The sequence below is a fragment of the Quercus lobata genome, chromosome 4, assembly GCF_001633185.2.
Source record: "Quercus lobata isolate SW786 chromosome 4, ValleyOak3.0 Primary Assembly, whole genome shotgun sequence".
NCBI classification, from domain to species: domain Eukaryota; kingdom Viridiplantae; phylum Streptophyta; class Magnoliopsida; order Fagales; family Fagaceae; genus Quercus; species Quercus lobata.
The window spans coordinates 87,646,084-87,661,329 of NC_044907.1; the positions used below are offsets into that span (position 1 = coordinate 87,646,084).

General features: G+C 34.5%; 2 protein-coding genes across 2 annotated transcripts in view; both read left to right on the forward strand.

Moving 5' to 3' along the window:
• LOC115986742 (TMV resistance protein N-like) overlaps positions 1-14,761 on the forward strand; it is a 72,883-nt gene extending 58,122 nt beyond the window's left edge. The window contains exons 4-9 of the mRNA XM_031110019.1: positions 6,060-6,244; positions 6,566-6,781; positions 6,884-8,742; positions 10,511-10,672; positions 12,229-12,540; positions 13,296-14,761. Coding sequence (XP_030965879.1) covers positions 6,060-6,244; positions 6,566-6,781; positions 6,884-7,183 — 701 coding nt within the window. The 3' untranslated portion in view covers positions 7,184-8,742; positions 10,511-10,672; positions 12,229-12,540; positions 13,296-14,761. The remainder of the gene's footprint in view (positions 1-6,059; positions 6,245-6,565; positions 6,782-6,883; positions 8,743-10,510; positions 10,673-12,228; positions 12,541-13,295) is intronic.
• LOC115986069 (wall-associated receptor kinase-like 8) lies at positions 13,784-14,484 on the forward strand. Its single transcript, XM_031108932.1, has 2 exons — positions 13,784-14,213; positions 14,282-14,484. Exons 1-2 carry the CDS (start codon positions 13,784-13,786, stop codon positions 14,482-14,484), a joined length of 633 nt encoding a protein of 210 aa, XP_030964792.1.
• Positions 14,762-15,246: the final 485 nt, after the last annotated feature.

Genomic DNA, 15,246 nt, shown 5'->3' on the forward strand with positions numbered 1-15,246 from the left:
CGAAATGAAACCAGACATGGGGCTGTAAGGAAGAGCCCGGAAGCTATAGTTCAATGGGTAATTCAATTTTTGCTGGAATACTCAGTGGCAACAGAGTCGGCACCTGCTGTTAGAGAAGTAGTGAATGTCACGTGGTCTCCACCTCCACCTACTTTAGTCAAAGTTATCGTGGACGGTGCCACTACAAAGCGCCAAAATATTGCTGGTGTGGGGTTTGTTATCCAGGATGAACTGGGTCGGGTGGTAGCAGCTATGTGCAGAAAAATTCCAGCGCCCTTGGGTCCCTTAGACGTGGAGGCAAAAGCTTTTGAAGCTGGCCTTCAATTGGCTAGGGACATGGGCTTCCAAGATATAATTTTGGAAGGTGATTCTCTGATCCTTGTCCGCGCGCTTTGTGGTCTTTCTTCACCTCCCTCAACAATTGATTCAATGGTTGTGGGGATGCAACTCCTATGCTCAGATTTTCGCACAATTTATTTTTCTCATGTAAGGAGGCAAGGGAACAAACCTGTCCATATTTTAGCTAAATATGCTCTTGGCATAAATGAATCTATTGTATGGATTGAGGAGACTCCTTGTTGTATTGAACAAGCCCTCATCCAAGACTTTGCTACTGTTTCTGGTATTTGAATAAAACTTGACAGATTTCACATCAAAAAAAAAAAAAACATTTCTCTACTGTCCACAGTTGCTTAAATAATCCCACCATAGTTTTCCTCTTCAATCGACTCTCTCTCTCTCTCTCTCTCTTCATCTCATCGACCTTGACAACTTGATCCATCCGCATCCTCAAGGTCCTCTCTCTTCTCTTATTCATTACTCTCTGTGAATTCTCTGTTTTTATTTTAATACTCTCCACAATTTATATTTGTTTTTTGTTCAATTTCTGTTTGAATGATGGGAAACAGTGGAAAAGGGGAGAAACATTAAATTTATATACCTGGGTTTTTTGCGTTTTCCTGTTCTATATCTGAATTTCTCCTCTTGTAGAAGTTGTGATTGTCAAATAAATTATTTTTCACTTTTAATACTATTATTATGTGAAAAGTGAAACAAAATAAAAAATAGTGTTTGGGTACCGGTAGCTTCTCTCTCTCTCTCTCTCTCATCGACCTTGACAACGTGATGTATCCGCATCCTCAAGGTCCTCTCTCTTCTCTTATTCAATACTCTCTATGAATTATGTGTTCTTTTTTTATTAAATTTATATTTGGTTTGTGTTCAATTTCTGTTTGAGTGATGGGCAAACAGTGGAAAAGAGGGAGAAAAGTAAAATTTATTTCTGGGTTTTTTGTGTTTTCTTGTTTTCTATCTGAATTTTTCCTCTTGTAGAAGTTGTGAGATTGTCAAAATACAAAATGTTTCCCTTAAAAAATAAAAAAGTGTTTGGGTAGCAGTAGATTCTTTCTTGATTTTTGTGTGGAAATCATAATTTTTAGAGAGAAGTTTTTTTTTTTTTTAATTAATTTTTTTTGACTCAATATAATTCCAAACTTTCAATTCTATTTCTATATAAAAATTATAATTGATAAAGAGCCATAGTTGTTAGTTTGAATTGGTAAAAATACGTTGTATAATTGATGTCAAAAAGAGGCTTTCTATGAATGTTCTTTTCTCCCAGCTCTTATTTTCACTGCATTATTCCTAGAAGATGCATACCTACCCTGTTTCATCGAAAGAATAAAAATTTTCTTGGGTCTTTTTCTTTCCTTTTATTTTTTTTATAAAATAAATTTGATAACTTCCAGTCTTACTTTTGAGTTAAAAATAATTTTCATTTGTTGTTTTGCCAGTTGTTTGAAGAATAATCAGTCTGAGATAGTAAGGGAAAAAGAAAAGGTTTGAAGGCCAAGTTGTTTCAAGCAGCTTTTGAGCATTACCACCATTGCTGCAAGTCCTCAATTCTGTAGGTTATCATTCTAGTGCTGTTTCTGTTCCTTTTGGTCACTGTAAAAAAAAAAAATGTTTATTCATATGAATCATTGTTATTCTCTCAGAGCATTTATATTTTTAAATAATACAAAGAATATATTTTAGGAATTGTGTTTGTCTGGCTGAACCCATGAGTAGGAGCTTAAAACTTCCTTCTTGTTGATGCAACTCTCTGATGCACAACCAAACCTTTTGGACTGCAGTGCTTTGCATTCAGAAGTCTCTAGAATACTGCCATTAGTAAAAATAATTGTTTGCTTATATGCATTAAATTTAACCCAATGCATATAATGTCTAGACCTGGTCGATTTGTTTTCCGACTTTCTGCCTACTTCCACAAACAATTTAGTTCATGGGTTTATTCATTTCTTCACACCATGGACCTAGACCCAACTATTTGATAGTTTGATTGATGGGCCAAGAATCCAATTTTGCCAGGCCTAACCCATGTATTACTATAGTTTTAATTTAGCATACTCTCCTTCTGTTTATGCACACCATGGGCAAAATGATCTTGGGCAAGTACTAAGCAAAATCACTAGTGAACTTAGAAAGCCCTTTATAGGCATAGCTCATGGTGCAAATCCATTAGCAAAGACATAATTTTTTTATAAGACAATAGAAATCCACTGAATTTTAAGAGTACATTTTCAATCTGATGATATCATAAATACTGCAAAACGGTTCTTGGCATCTTCAATTTGTGAAAGAACAATCAGGCTGTTTAGAGAGAAATCCCTTATAATATATGTGCATGCTTGCATGTGACTATGTCTCTTTGCTTCCAATACCCAATGCCCAATCTTAAAAGTTAAGAAGCAATACAAAACATAACACCTTGGAGACTCTAATTGAAATGTGTTGGGATACCATTTAATCCAAAAGCATAAACTTATGAATTTGGACCTAACTATGTTGTATTAATTATTTGCTCTTGTTATTATTATTCAATGTGAGACTTTACTCACACATGTATACATAACATAATGAATAAAAACAGTAGTTGGTTTCAGAAAAAAAATGGCCAAGGCAGAGGATGTGAATGGACATTGAATCTGGTGTTGTTTCAGGAGGTTCTTGAGTTTTACATTACTCTTCTACTGTAATTTCAGACCTACTTTTCTACAGCTACCTCTTTTCCTCAATTCAAGTATAATTTTCCTCCTCAATAGAGCTTTTCTCGCTAAATAGTTTTCTTCAAACTAAGCACACACCTTTTTTCTGAGGAATCATTCGAGCCTCTCTTCTCCTTGACAACGTGATCCACATCCTCAAGGTCCTCTCCCTTCTTTTATGTAATGCTTGTGAATTCTCTGTTTGTTTGTTTATTTATTTTTATTATAAATATTTTAGTTTGGGTTCAATTTCCACTTGGATGATGATAAAGCAGAGGAAAGGTGGAAAAACATAAAAGTTGTTTATGGGTCTTTGCATTTTTTCCCTTTAGTTTTATATTTGAATTTCTCCTTATATACCAACTGTTTTAAACGAATTAATTGGTTTGACATTTTATTTATTAATAATACTTTAATTTTATAATCTTTATAATACTTCAACCTCCATTGCGAGACACCAAATCATCCTATGTAACAAGCCAATGAATAAATTTTCACTTAAGATCTTAGTGAGATCAACTCTGACAAAAGAATACTGAATGAAATTACTTGATGCATATACATTTATTTGTTATACAGGGGAATAGGTATGATTCTAGTAAGAGATAATGTCATCCATTCGCAGTTAATCTCTAGTGACTATTATTACTTATTTGACCACTTTAATGTAACAAAAAACACAATAAAAATGAGTCTATACTTATTTACTCTTATACAGAATATTAAATTACAAACATTTTTCTCTTAATATTTTTATTATTATGTTACAGCTAATTGTTGGCATGTTAGTGAATCATTTAATGCTATGTATTTTTTTGTTTTTAGAGAGAATAATGCATTGTCTTTAATTAAAAAGGTAAAATAAAGGGAAAGTTGAGAAATTTATTTATTGATTTTAAAAAAGAGGACTACCTTATGGGACTACTAGAGGCCCAAGAATTTGGAAAAGATGGAGTATTCTTCTTGGGAAAACTAAAAGGATGCATCATTTTAGCTGTGATTGGTCAATGGTGTGAGGATTGCAATGAGTACATGCATTGACATGGGGAAGGGTTCATCTTGAATATAAAGATCAAGAGGTTTGCTACTTAGAAAATTTTTATTAAAAGCACAAAGTTTATTTTGTAGTGATAAATGCAGTTATATAATTTTAAGTTTCCAACGTCGATCCTTGGATGTAAAGGGCACTAGCATGCCTACTTTGTTTAAAAAAGAAAAAAGAGTTGTTGACTTGACTGAAAATAGAGGATGTATTCCTCCACATCAAATTGTTCTCTTCTTCTAGTTTTTTTTCCTTTTAAATTTAATTAAATATACTTTTTTCTTAATCTTTATTGTAGTTCAAGATTTGCCAATATATTTCTAATGGCTGCCATTAGCACTCAAACTGCCTCATCTTCGTCATCATTTTCTTCTTCAACACCACAATGGAAATATGATGTCTTTCTTAGCTTTAGAGGTGAGGACACACGCAATAGATTTACCGACCATCTATATGTCGCCTTAAAACAAAGGGGCATTTTGACCTTTAGAGATGAGGAAAAACTTGAGATAGGAAAATCTATTTCACCAGAGCTTTTGAAAGCAATAGAAAAATCAAGGTTTGCAATTGTCATTCTTTCAATAAACTATGCATCTTCTACATGGTGTTTGGATGAACTTGTAAAGATCATTGGGTGCATGAAAGAGATGAAAATGACTGTTGTTCCAATTTTTTATGATGTGGATCCATCTACTATACGAAAACAAATGGGTACTTTTGCCCAAGCCTTTGCTAAACATGAAGAACATTTCAAGGACTACGTAGAGAAGGTGCAAGAATGGAGAATTGCTTTGAGAGTAGTAGCTAATCTCAAAGGATGGCATGTACAAGATAGGTAATCCAGTTTGACATTTCATTCTTTCAAATATTTACATAACACCCACCTCATATATAGCATTGTTTTGAACCTTATGTAGACCTAAATACATGTATGTAATTCTTTCTAGTTTTGTCTTGAGCCAACTAATTTTCAATCAACAAAATAGAAAATTGGATTTTCTATCTTTTTTTAAACATATTTATTGTGGTTTACACTAACCACATATTTTTATCTCTTCATTGTAGGCCTGAGTCACAAATTATCCAGAACATTGTGGGAGAATTATGGCATAAATTAAGCTATGAATTCTCCGATAATACTGAAAAGCTAGTAGGAATAATTTCTCTAGGGCAGAAATTGGAGTCATGTTTGGATTTAGGGTCAAATGATGTTCGCATGGTAGGGATTTGGGGGATGGGAGGAATAGGTAAAACAACTCTTGCTAGAGTTGTTTTTCGTATGGTTTCAAATAAGTTTGAAGGTTGTTGTTTTCTTGCTAATGTTAGGGGAGTTTGTGAGAAAGATGGTTTAGTTCGATTACAACAACAACTCATTCTTCAAATTTTGAATGAAAATATGAGTGTACAAGATGTTAATGATGGAGTTTTTGTAATCAAGAATAGGTTATGTCATAAAAGAATTCTTCTCGTTCTTGATGATGTAGATCAATTAGATCAATTAAACAAGTTAGCAGGGAGTCATTTTTGGTTTGGTTTAGGTAGTAGAGTTATCATAACAACAAGAGATAAGCATTTGCTAGAGGCCCTAGGAGTAGATGAAATATATGAGTCTAATGGATTGACTAATGATGAATCTCTTCATCTTCTGAGTTTGAAAGCTTTTAAAAAAGATCATCCTCCCAAAGATTATCTAAAGTTGTCTAAATATTTTGTATATTATGCGAATGGGTTTCCTTTAGCTATTGAGATTTTGGGTTCGTTTTTGTTTGGTAGAAATATCGATCAATGGAAAAGTACATTAAATAGGCTAAAACAGTTTCCTGAAAATGATATTCTCCAAGTACTTAGAATAAGTTTTGAAGGACTACATGAAATAGAGAAGGAAATATTCCTAAATATTGCTTGTTTCTTTAATCATAAGGAGAAAAATGATGTAGTAGAAATACTAGATTATCTTGATCTTTTTCCAGATGTTGGATTGGGGGTTCTTTTTGATAAATCTCTTGTTAAATTCCGTGGTCATACCTTGTGGATGCATGATTTGCTTCAAGAAATGGGCAAGAACATAGTTTATAAGGAGTGTCCTAAAGAGCCGGGAAAGCGTGGAAAGCTATGGTTGTTTAAGGACATTAACGATGTACTAACAAAAAATACGGTAAGCAGTTATTTAGAAAACTTGAGCATGTACCCTATTATATTATTCAAGGTGAAAACTTAGATACAATACTTTAGGTTCAATATATTATTTTCCCAAATCAAATTCACTTGATAGCACTGACAATAAAACACAATGTTACCATTTTCAAGGATAATTAAATTCATTTCAACTATGAGTTTGAATTTTATTGGGGGAACCTAATGAATTGCACCAAGGTATTGTATCTAAGTTTCACTCTATTTAAAAGAGTAAACTTAGAGTGGCTTTAGTAATCTTACATTCTGTAATTAACTAATATGTGCTCTTCATGATTATTAGGGAACAAAGGCAATTCAAGGCATAGTCTTAAAGTTGCATAAACAAAGAGAGGCATATTGGAATCCGGAATGCTTTTCAAAAGCTCATGATCTCAAATTGCTCATTCTTGATAACGTTCACCTTTTGCATGAGCCCAAATATCTTCCTAATGCCTTGAGATTTCCTGATTGGAGTGGATACCCCGCAAAATATTTTCCATCAAGTTTCCAACAAAAGGTAATTTAGGTACCTTATACAACTTTATTTTTATGTTTCATTAAATGGTAAGTTTTTATGGAAGCTAATTTTTTATTTTTTTCTCTTTTTGATTTTTTACAGTCTTTTGATAGTTTGAAATTCATTCAATTGAAGAAATCACTGAAATTGATTGAAACCCTTGACTTCAACAAAATCCCAAATCTTGAGAAATTGGTTCTTGAGGATTGTATAAATTTACGTTCTTTGCACCCATCAATTGGAGTTTGTAAAAAACTCTCTTTTCTTAATCTGAAAGGTTGCAAAAACCTCAAAAGTCTTCCAAGCAAGTTTGAAATGGAGTCTCTTGAGATCCTTATTCTTTCTGGTTGCTCAAATTTAAAAAGAATTCCTGAGTTTGGTGAAAATATGGAAAGTGTATGAAGACTTTACTTGGATGGCATTGCTATTACAAAATTACCCACATCAATTGGGAACTTAACTTGCCTTGCTTCATTGAATGTAAAAGATTGCAAAAATCTCATTTCTCTTCCTAGTACCGTTTTTAATATGAAGTGGCTTAAAAATCTCAATCTTTCCGGATGCTCAAAACTACTGGAAAACTTAGTGACTAAGAAAAGTGTAGAGGAGGTTGATGTGAGTGGAACTGCTACCGGACTTATGCCTTGTTATAATGCTCTTTTTCAAACTCTTAAAAAACTTGCTTCCGGTCAATTTAAGCAAAAATCTCAATCACATGGGCTTGTTATCGACTTCTTTATCGGGTTTGTGTTCTTTGACTAGGTTGGATCTAAGTTATTGCAATCTCAATGCAATCCCCAATGATATTTGCTACTTATTCTCTTTAAAATATTTATTTCTAAGTGGAAATCATTTTAGTTGCCTTCCGGAAAGCTTTGCTCAACTATCTATTCTGAAAAGCTTGGAGGTGGACAATTGCACGAGTCTTTGATCTTGGCCAAAGCTTCCATTAAATATTTTTTATATTTCGGGATATGGTTGTACCTTGCTAAAAACGCTACCAGATCTATTTCAAACAAATTCTTTATCTGGGAGAGGCCTCTTCCTTTCAAATTGCAATAAACTGGCTGAGAATCAAGGCTTCATTGACATGTTTTTCGCAATGATAATAAAATCTCTTCGGCTCCCTCTCTCTCGCTCTGTTCTAAATAGCATACATGGGTTTCGGGGATACTTTTTTGACTACAGTTATGGCGTTGTTTTTCCTGGAAGTGAAATTCCAAAGTGGTTTAGGCATCAAAGTATTGGGGCTGAAGTTAGTATACAAGAACCTTATTCTCTTTTGTGTAATGAGTGGATGGGGATTGCTGTTTGCATTGTATTTTGTTCATATTCACATAACCAAATCCTCAAAGACTGTTCACTAAGCTGTCATTTGATAGCCAATGGAAAAGAAATGTGTGTAGCACCAAACACTGGCGAAATTGTTCCTTTATCAGATCACATTTGGCTAATTTATTTGCTTCCTCAATTCTACGGGAAGAAAGACATAAAAGCATTGTGGGAATGCAATGCAAATGGATTCAGTCAGATTGGAATTAAAATTCAAACCCAGAGTCAGGGCTTTAGGGAGGAATTAATCCCAATCATGGTAAAGAAATGCGTGTTGCAAATGGTATGCATGGAAGACATCAAAGATCTTAACCGAACTATGGTTGAGAGAAGCAATAAAAACATCACTCCTTATAAGGGCTTAGATGTTCCCCATCATAATTTTGACAATTTGATGGCAGTGGCAGCAGAAGGTTACAAAGCCAAGCGAACCCGTGGTGACTGTGATGGGGCTGGAAGCTCTAATTACGAACCTCACCCAAAAAGGATTGAAAGGCTCACAGAATTTATGGCCCAGGGTAACTCTAACTGGGAGGAGTCAAGTGAGTACAAGGAATGTGCTGAAGAGCTAGGTGATTGGCAAGAATCTAGTGAAAGTGACCTTGAAGGTTAATCAACTTTTTTTCTCTGTAAGTCACTATCTTTCTTCTTAATTCAAGTTTTGTTGGTTGCTACAATATCTTTTTCTTGTGTACAAATATTAATGGATTTTCCACCATATGTTTGATTAGAGTTGTCAATGAGACTCCTAGCAATTTGACTAGGATGAACAAAGAATTGCAACAAAAAGCTTCTTGTTGTCGTTTTAGAAGCAGAAGAAATAATCTGCTTGAAAACTGGAAAGCTTTTGTTGCCAAATGTACTGGTTTATTGTTCTATTTCATTTTGTTTTCTTCCATTTCAAATTTTCATTAATCATAGAAACTCCACAAAGTGAAACACACACTGAATCAGAGCATGGAATCGGAAGCAAAATGTGTGGAGAGGAGAGAGAAGAAGAGAAATTTAAGAGTGAGTTCTTGCAGAGTTCCCTCTCCTTTGCTTGACAAAATGCCCTCATGGGTTGACTTGGGTCCATACTTACACCTCATCATCATAGTGATGCTTGTGCAAAGGCATGGGTGAGACCTCAATAATATTTGAATCTCATTTAAAAGTGACATATCTTTTAGTAAATTAGATTTTTTATTCTTTTCTTTATTTTGTTTCCACCTGATTTCTTTTTTTCCAACATTTAGGATTTTAATAAAATACATGTAATATCAATCTTGAATGGAAAGGCTGGTATTTGCCTATCACTTGCATTGCCTGGTTGATCTGTAATATTAATAATTTAAGCTCCTTTCATACGTAACACTGCTCGTTAATTATGGAAATTTTTACCATATATGACTTTTGTGCTTTGGGCTCTTGATATTCTTGAAATTTTCCAGACTAATTTCAAATCAAAACCAAGCCAAACCATCCATGCTCATTTCACATATTTGTTTTTTTAGTAATTAGACTCATGTAGGAAGACAAGTTTGAAAATTGGAGAAGGTCAACCCTGCTCTACTTGTTATCTCTGTTCATGCATTATGTCTAGAATATAAGTTGTCACATTTTCATTGTTGTTTTGTCACTTTAGCCTGATGATATACATTTCATAGTCAATTGATAATACACCATTACACCTACCTTCATAGACATCCAAGTATGTGTGTGTATATATATATATATATAGAGAGAGAGAGAGTTCCTGTTTTATTGGATGTCCCCAAAGGCAAAGGGATGTCAAATGAAATTGTTTAGGTTCTCTACATGTTGAGGCATATGTGCTAGTCTTTCAGGTGGAATTCTGAATTTGGTTGAAAGCTCTATGGCCAAAATGATTCTCAGAGGATTTTACAAATTCCTGTTTTTGTTAATGACAAGCTCATTAGGCATCATTCCAAATCTAGGGCTTATTTGGTTGAAAAAGGATAGTGGTTGTTGCATACTAGGAATTATCAAAATCAAGCTGGCAGGTCCTTTATTAATCTTACTGGCACAACCATAAGTGAAGTCCCTGAAAATGATTGTCAAAACTATAGGTTTCAATTACCTTCTAAAATGATTGTCATTCTTTGGAGAATTTTATTGAATTTTATTCTTGTGAGGGCAGAATTGAGAAAGCATCTGAGTACTTAGTCCTTTGAGTCAAAGATATTGAAAGACCATTTTTTTAATTTTTCCCTTTTCATCTAGAGAAATCTGGCTTTGGGACTGAGTTTTGGGGATCTTAAAGTACTTCTTATAGTCTTTTTTCTCCATTTTATGGTCTATTTGGACTTAAAGGAACAAGAAAACTGTGAAGAAATAGCATTTCTCTGCCACTAATGTGGTCTTGTATTGTAAAAGTTTGGTTTCAATGTGCAGGGTAACTAACAGTTCAAAAAACAAAGAGAAGCCTTGATAGCAGCAGGATAAGCAAGTGTAGAAAGAGTGTCCCAATCGGCAACCAATCCTGTTGGACTCAAGCTGCAAGGGTAGGAGATATAAATACAGGGGATCCAAGCTTCTTCTGAAAAAATAGAGAAGGTGCGTGTCCATGGTTGGTTGTTTCAGATGAGCTTTTTCTTCCTTTTTAAATCTTTTTTGTGGACATTCACAAAATAAACATGACACTGCCACAAATAGAAATTTCCACAGATTTTCAAGAATAATTTCCATTAATTGTATGTGCATGCATTCAATTCAAATACATTTTATACATGAGTAGAAGCTCTTTGTAGATATTGCATTCCCCTTTGAATCTCCTAAGTCCTAACACCAAGCAAAGTGACATTGTACCTTTTCACTGCTTGTAAAATGAATGCTATTCACATATAAATTGATAGGCATCACACCTAGAAGTGATCCCATTGCTATAATATCAAAAGAGGATCATAAATAACATAAAAATAAATAAATAAACACAAAAATTTTAAGCAAAAGAATCTATTATTGATCTAGAAGTTCCAGGAAAGCCTCCCCTTAATAAAATGACATACCATTCATTCTCTAACTTCAAACTATTCAAAATGACAACCTCCCCTTAATAAAATGTGAAGGTCTTTGTATTTAATAAATCAATTTTTTTTAAAAAAGGAAAAAAAAAATAAATAAATAAAATCATAAATGGGGATCATGAGAGTGGCACATATCAACTAGATGACAAAAATATATATTCCAGCTTTCCAGATGTTCCACATTGACTATTACATAGCATCTTCTAGTTTGTCCAAATCTTACTTCATAGCATCTTCAAGCTTTGAGATTTCCCTCTATTAGTAATCTTAGAATTTGCAAGCAGGTGGCAGAGTTGGCCAATAGAGAGGCTGTGGTGAAGGACATTAAACAGTTTACAAATGTTTGGGTTTGACAGGTGTATGGATGTCCGTGCAGAGTCTTGATCCCTAGCAACCCTTGCCCCTAAGTTCTTTACGAACATTAGCTTGGATAACAGACAGTGAACTATGAATCTTATACTCTTTTCTTCTTGTGCTGTTTTGGTTCCTTCATTTCAATGTATGAAAAAAGAATGGCAAGACAAAGCACTTTGTCGGTGTTTTAAAAGCAAATCATGTGCTGGAAAGCAATTAAACATTGAAACTGGAAGCTTTCACTGCCAATGGTATATAGATTTATTGTTCTATCCCATGTTCTTTCTTACATTCGGAACTAGGCTTCTGGGTTGTCCTTATTTAGAAGTCCATGAGTACAAGCTCATTAGTAAAGACATGACACATTGAGGGGTAGTTCAAAATGAACTAGAATTCTAATTCTTATATATTTCTTTGTTGTCCTTTCCATATAGTATGGTTTGCTTTATGTTTAAGTGTGCGAAGGGGTTTTATTTGTCTGGAACTGTTAAAAGGCTTTTTTTTGGTTTGATCTATCCATTAGAGCTGATTTCATTCAGCCTACTCAATTCAGGCATGGATCAATAGCTGGCAGAAGGATATAAGGGAAAATTTAAAGAACTTAAAGTACTTCTAGGTGTCGTTTGTCTTTATTTTATGATCTATTTGAACTTGTAGGAACAAGGCAAGGGAGATCCTTTCCTTGCCACTAATGTGGTCATGCATAGTAAAAGTTTTATTTCTATGTGCAAGGTAGCTAACAGTTAAGAACTAAAGGAAAGCCTCAACAGTTGCAAAATAAGCAAAGTCCAGACTTTTATAGAGTCTTCCAACTGGCAACCAATCCTGCAGGAGGAGAGCTGCAAGGGTAGAAGAACGAAATGGAGGGGATTCATTCGGTTTTGATTGTAAAAATAGAGATGGGTCCATTGCCTGGTTGTTTGAGCTGGACTATAGGGGCTGGAATAGAGGTGACAGAGAGGTGGCAGATCGAGCTGATGAAGGGCATTCAGATGTTTAGGAATTAGGAACCAGTTGACAGATGTTTTGGGTTCGGAGAGGAGGGTACGTCTTCTGACAACCATTGCTCCTAACCGCTTTATAAACTTTACCTTTGATAGCACACAATGGACTCCTAATCTTGTACATTTTTATTCTAGTGCTGTTTTTATTCCTTTGTGTCAATGTATTGTGGCCCAAATCCACTACCAAAGTATTAAATATTTTTTAAGATTAAAATAGATTCCACAGAATTTTAAGATTACATTTTATGTTGTTTGCGTGTGTTTGGACAACACATTTGATTAATTGTAATGATCATGTCAACTTTAGTAGTATAATATATTAAGGTTTGTCGTGTAGTATCAAATTGCAACTTATATTCAGAGTATGACCAAAACTGTAACTTTTCTTTCTGGTACTAGCAACAACAACATTGCTAATTGCTTCTGTTACAAATTCTAGGTGATTGGTAAGATTTTGATTACACCGTGATGAGTATTTGGTCAATAACTTTGGTGGCCTTTCTATAAAGGTACTTGAAAATTTTCTCTTAATTACATATTTGAATTTGCTCCAATACTCATGATATGAATTATGGAGGTAACTTTCTACTTAAAATGGATTTTTGGTCATTTGCCTATCATCATGTACATATATAATTGTTGATTTATTACATCCACACTCCTTTCAAGGCTAAATATATCATAATTAGCACAGATTTGTTCTCTTTTATTTTTTGGATGTAATTTTAGTTAAAGATACACGTGCTTTAACTTCATATGAAGTGATATCCACTTTTTTAATAACTTTATGGGCAGTGAAGAGTATCAGGATGGAGAAAGCAAGGCAGTTATTTGAGGCCAAAGAAGAATACTTCATCTGCAATGGAGCAATGTTACTAGAAAATCAAACCACCTGCAACTAAGGTAGAGATAGGGAGCCAATCCAGATTTTATGATCCTAATCTAATCCTCGGCTCTGTAATTGCAACAATCTACTAAGGAACACTAGATGAACAGGAAGTAGCTATTAAAGTTAAAGGCCCTCCAACGCATTGGCCCTTTGAGATGATGGTTAGAAAATCAAACCACCTGCAACTAAGGTAGAGATATGGAGCCAATCCAGATTTTATGATCCTAATCTAATCCTCGGCTCTGTAATTGCAACAATCTACTAAGGAACACTAGATGAACAGGAAGTAGCTATTAAAGTTAAAGGCCCTCCAACGCATTGGCCCTTTGAGATGATGGTAGATTTCTTCTTAAACCAGGTCACAATTAAACAATTGATCAGCCACAAGAACGTTATGAGACTCTATGGTTGCTGCCTTGAAACTGAAATTCCCATGTTGGTTTTTGAGCTCATCTCCAATAGCACCCTCTTTGATAATCTCCAAGGTCAATACAATGAGATTCCTTGCCGGATCTCATGGCTTGTCCGTGTAAGAATAGCCACTGAGACATCCTATGCTCTTTGTTACATGCACTATGGTAGGCCAAGGCCAATATTCCATTTGAATGTCAAGTCATCAAATATATTTTTGGATGAGTCCTGGATTGCCAAACTATCAAATTTTGGTTTTTCAGTTTCAATTGCACTAGCAGAAGACTTTTTCCAAGGTAATTCCATTGAGGGAACCATTGGATACATAGACCCAGAATATCTAGAGACACTACGTGTCACGGAAAAGTCTGATGTTTATGGCTTTGGGGTTGTATTGGTTGAAGTCTTGACAGGTTATCATCCCACAGAAATGTTCCTAGGGCATATGAATTTGGTAGATTGCATGTTTTGTCAATGGAAGAGAATTGCATATTGCAAATTGTTGATGATATGGTGCTAAGCCAAGGAAGCAATGAAGATATTCAAGCATTCTCTGAGCTTGCATTGAGATGCATCAAGAAGAACAGAGATGAGAGGCCGGCCATGGGAGAAGGAATGCTGGAGCTTAGGTGGATACAACTTCTCATAAGATCAAAACAAAATAATGAAATTGGTTCTGCTTAAACACCCTTAAAGTCATGTAACTGAATTGTCATTGTTGGCATTAGAAGCCCAACATGTATGCAATTTCCAAGTCTTTTTACTGTCTACTAAGCTTGAAAAGTTAGCTTTATCATATTATTAGATATTTGGGTAGGGGTTGGTTTCATTGGAACAGAATCAACCAATGGCTGATCAAATTGCAGAACATGATACTTGAGGAAAATTTGCTTGGCATGTTGTTGCTGTGTAATTTGTTTGCTACACATTTATAATTCATTGCAAAATATTATTTGCCTAATGCGTTGTTGTCAATTCCTGAATTGTCTGATTTCTTTGGCAATAATTTCATTGGTATATGGTTCAATTCTAGCTCAATGCCCATGCCATTGTTGTACTCTTTCAAAATATATTCTATAGAGATCTCATGCCTGTGATGAGAAGATTCAGTACAGAACTAGGGACAAGAAGATTGTACCCTTTTTGTTTTTTTTTTTTTTTTTAAATATTTTAAATTCTTCTTTCTTTGAATGAAAAGTTGGTAATTTTATTGAAAGCATGTACCATTAATTTTGGAAACATGGAGGAGTATCCTCCAGCCAAATCCTACTAGTGTGGCATTTGTTTGCCTCTAAAGCTAACAAATGACCGCATCCCTATTGGAACACTTAAGTGACCATTTAATTGACCACTCAATTTTTCAAGTCGTCCACCATATGGCCAACACAAGATAAACTGGGATCCATTTATTGAAGCTGTCCTTGTCTGCACCCATAAATGATAGCA

Excerpts from the sequence above, each read along its gene's own strand:
- LOC115986069 (XM_031108932.1), top strand. The coding sequence starts at position 13,784 with ATGAGACTCTATGGTTGCTGCCTTGAAACTGAAATTCCCATGTTGGTT. Across the intron at positions 14,214-14,281 it reads ATTGGTTGAAGTCTTGACAG|AGAATTGCATATTGCAAATT; the intron begins GTTATCATCCCA and ends TGTCAATGGAAG.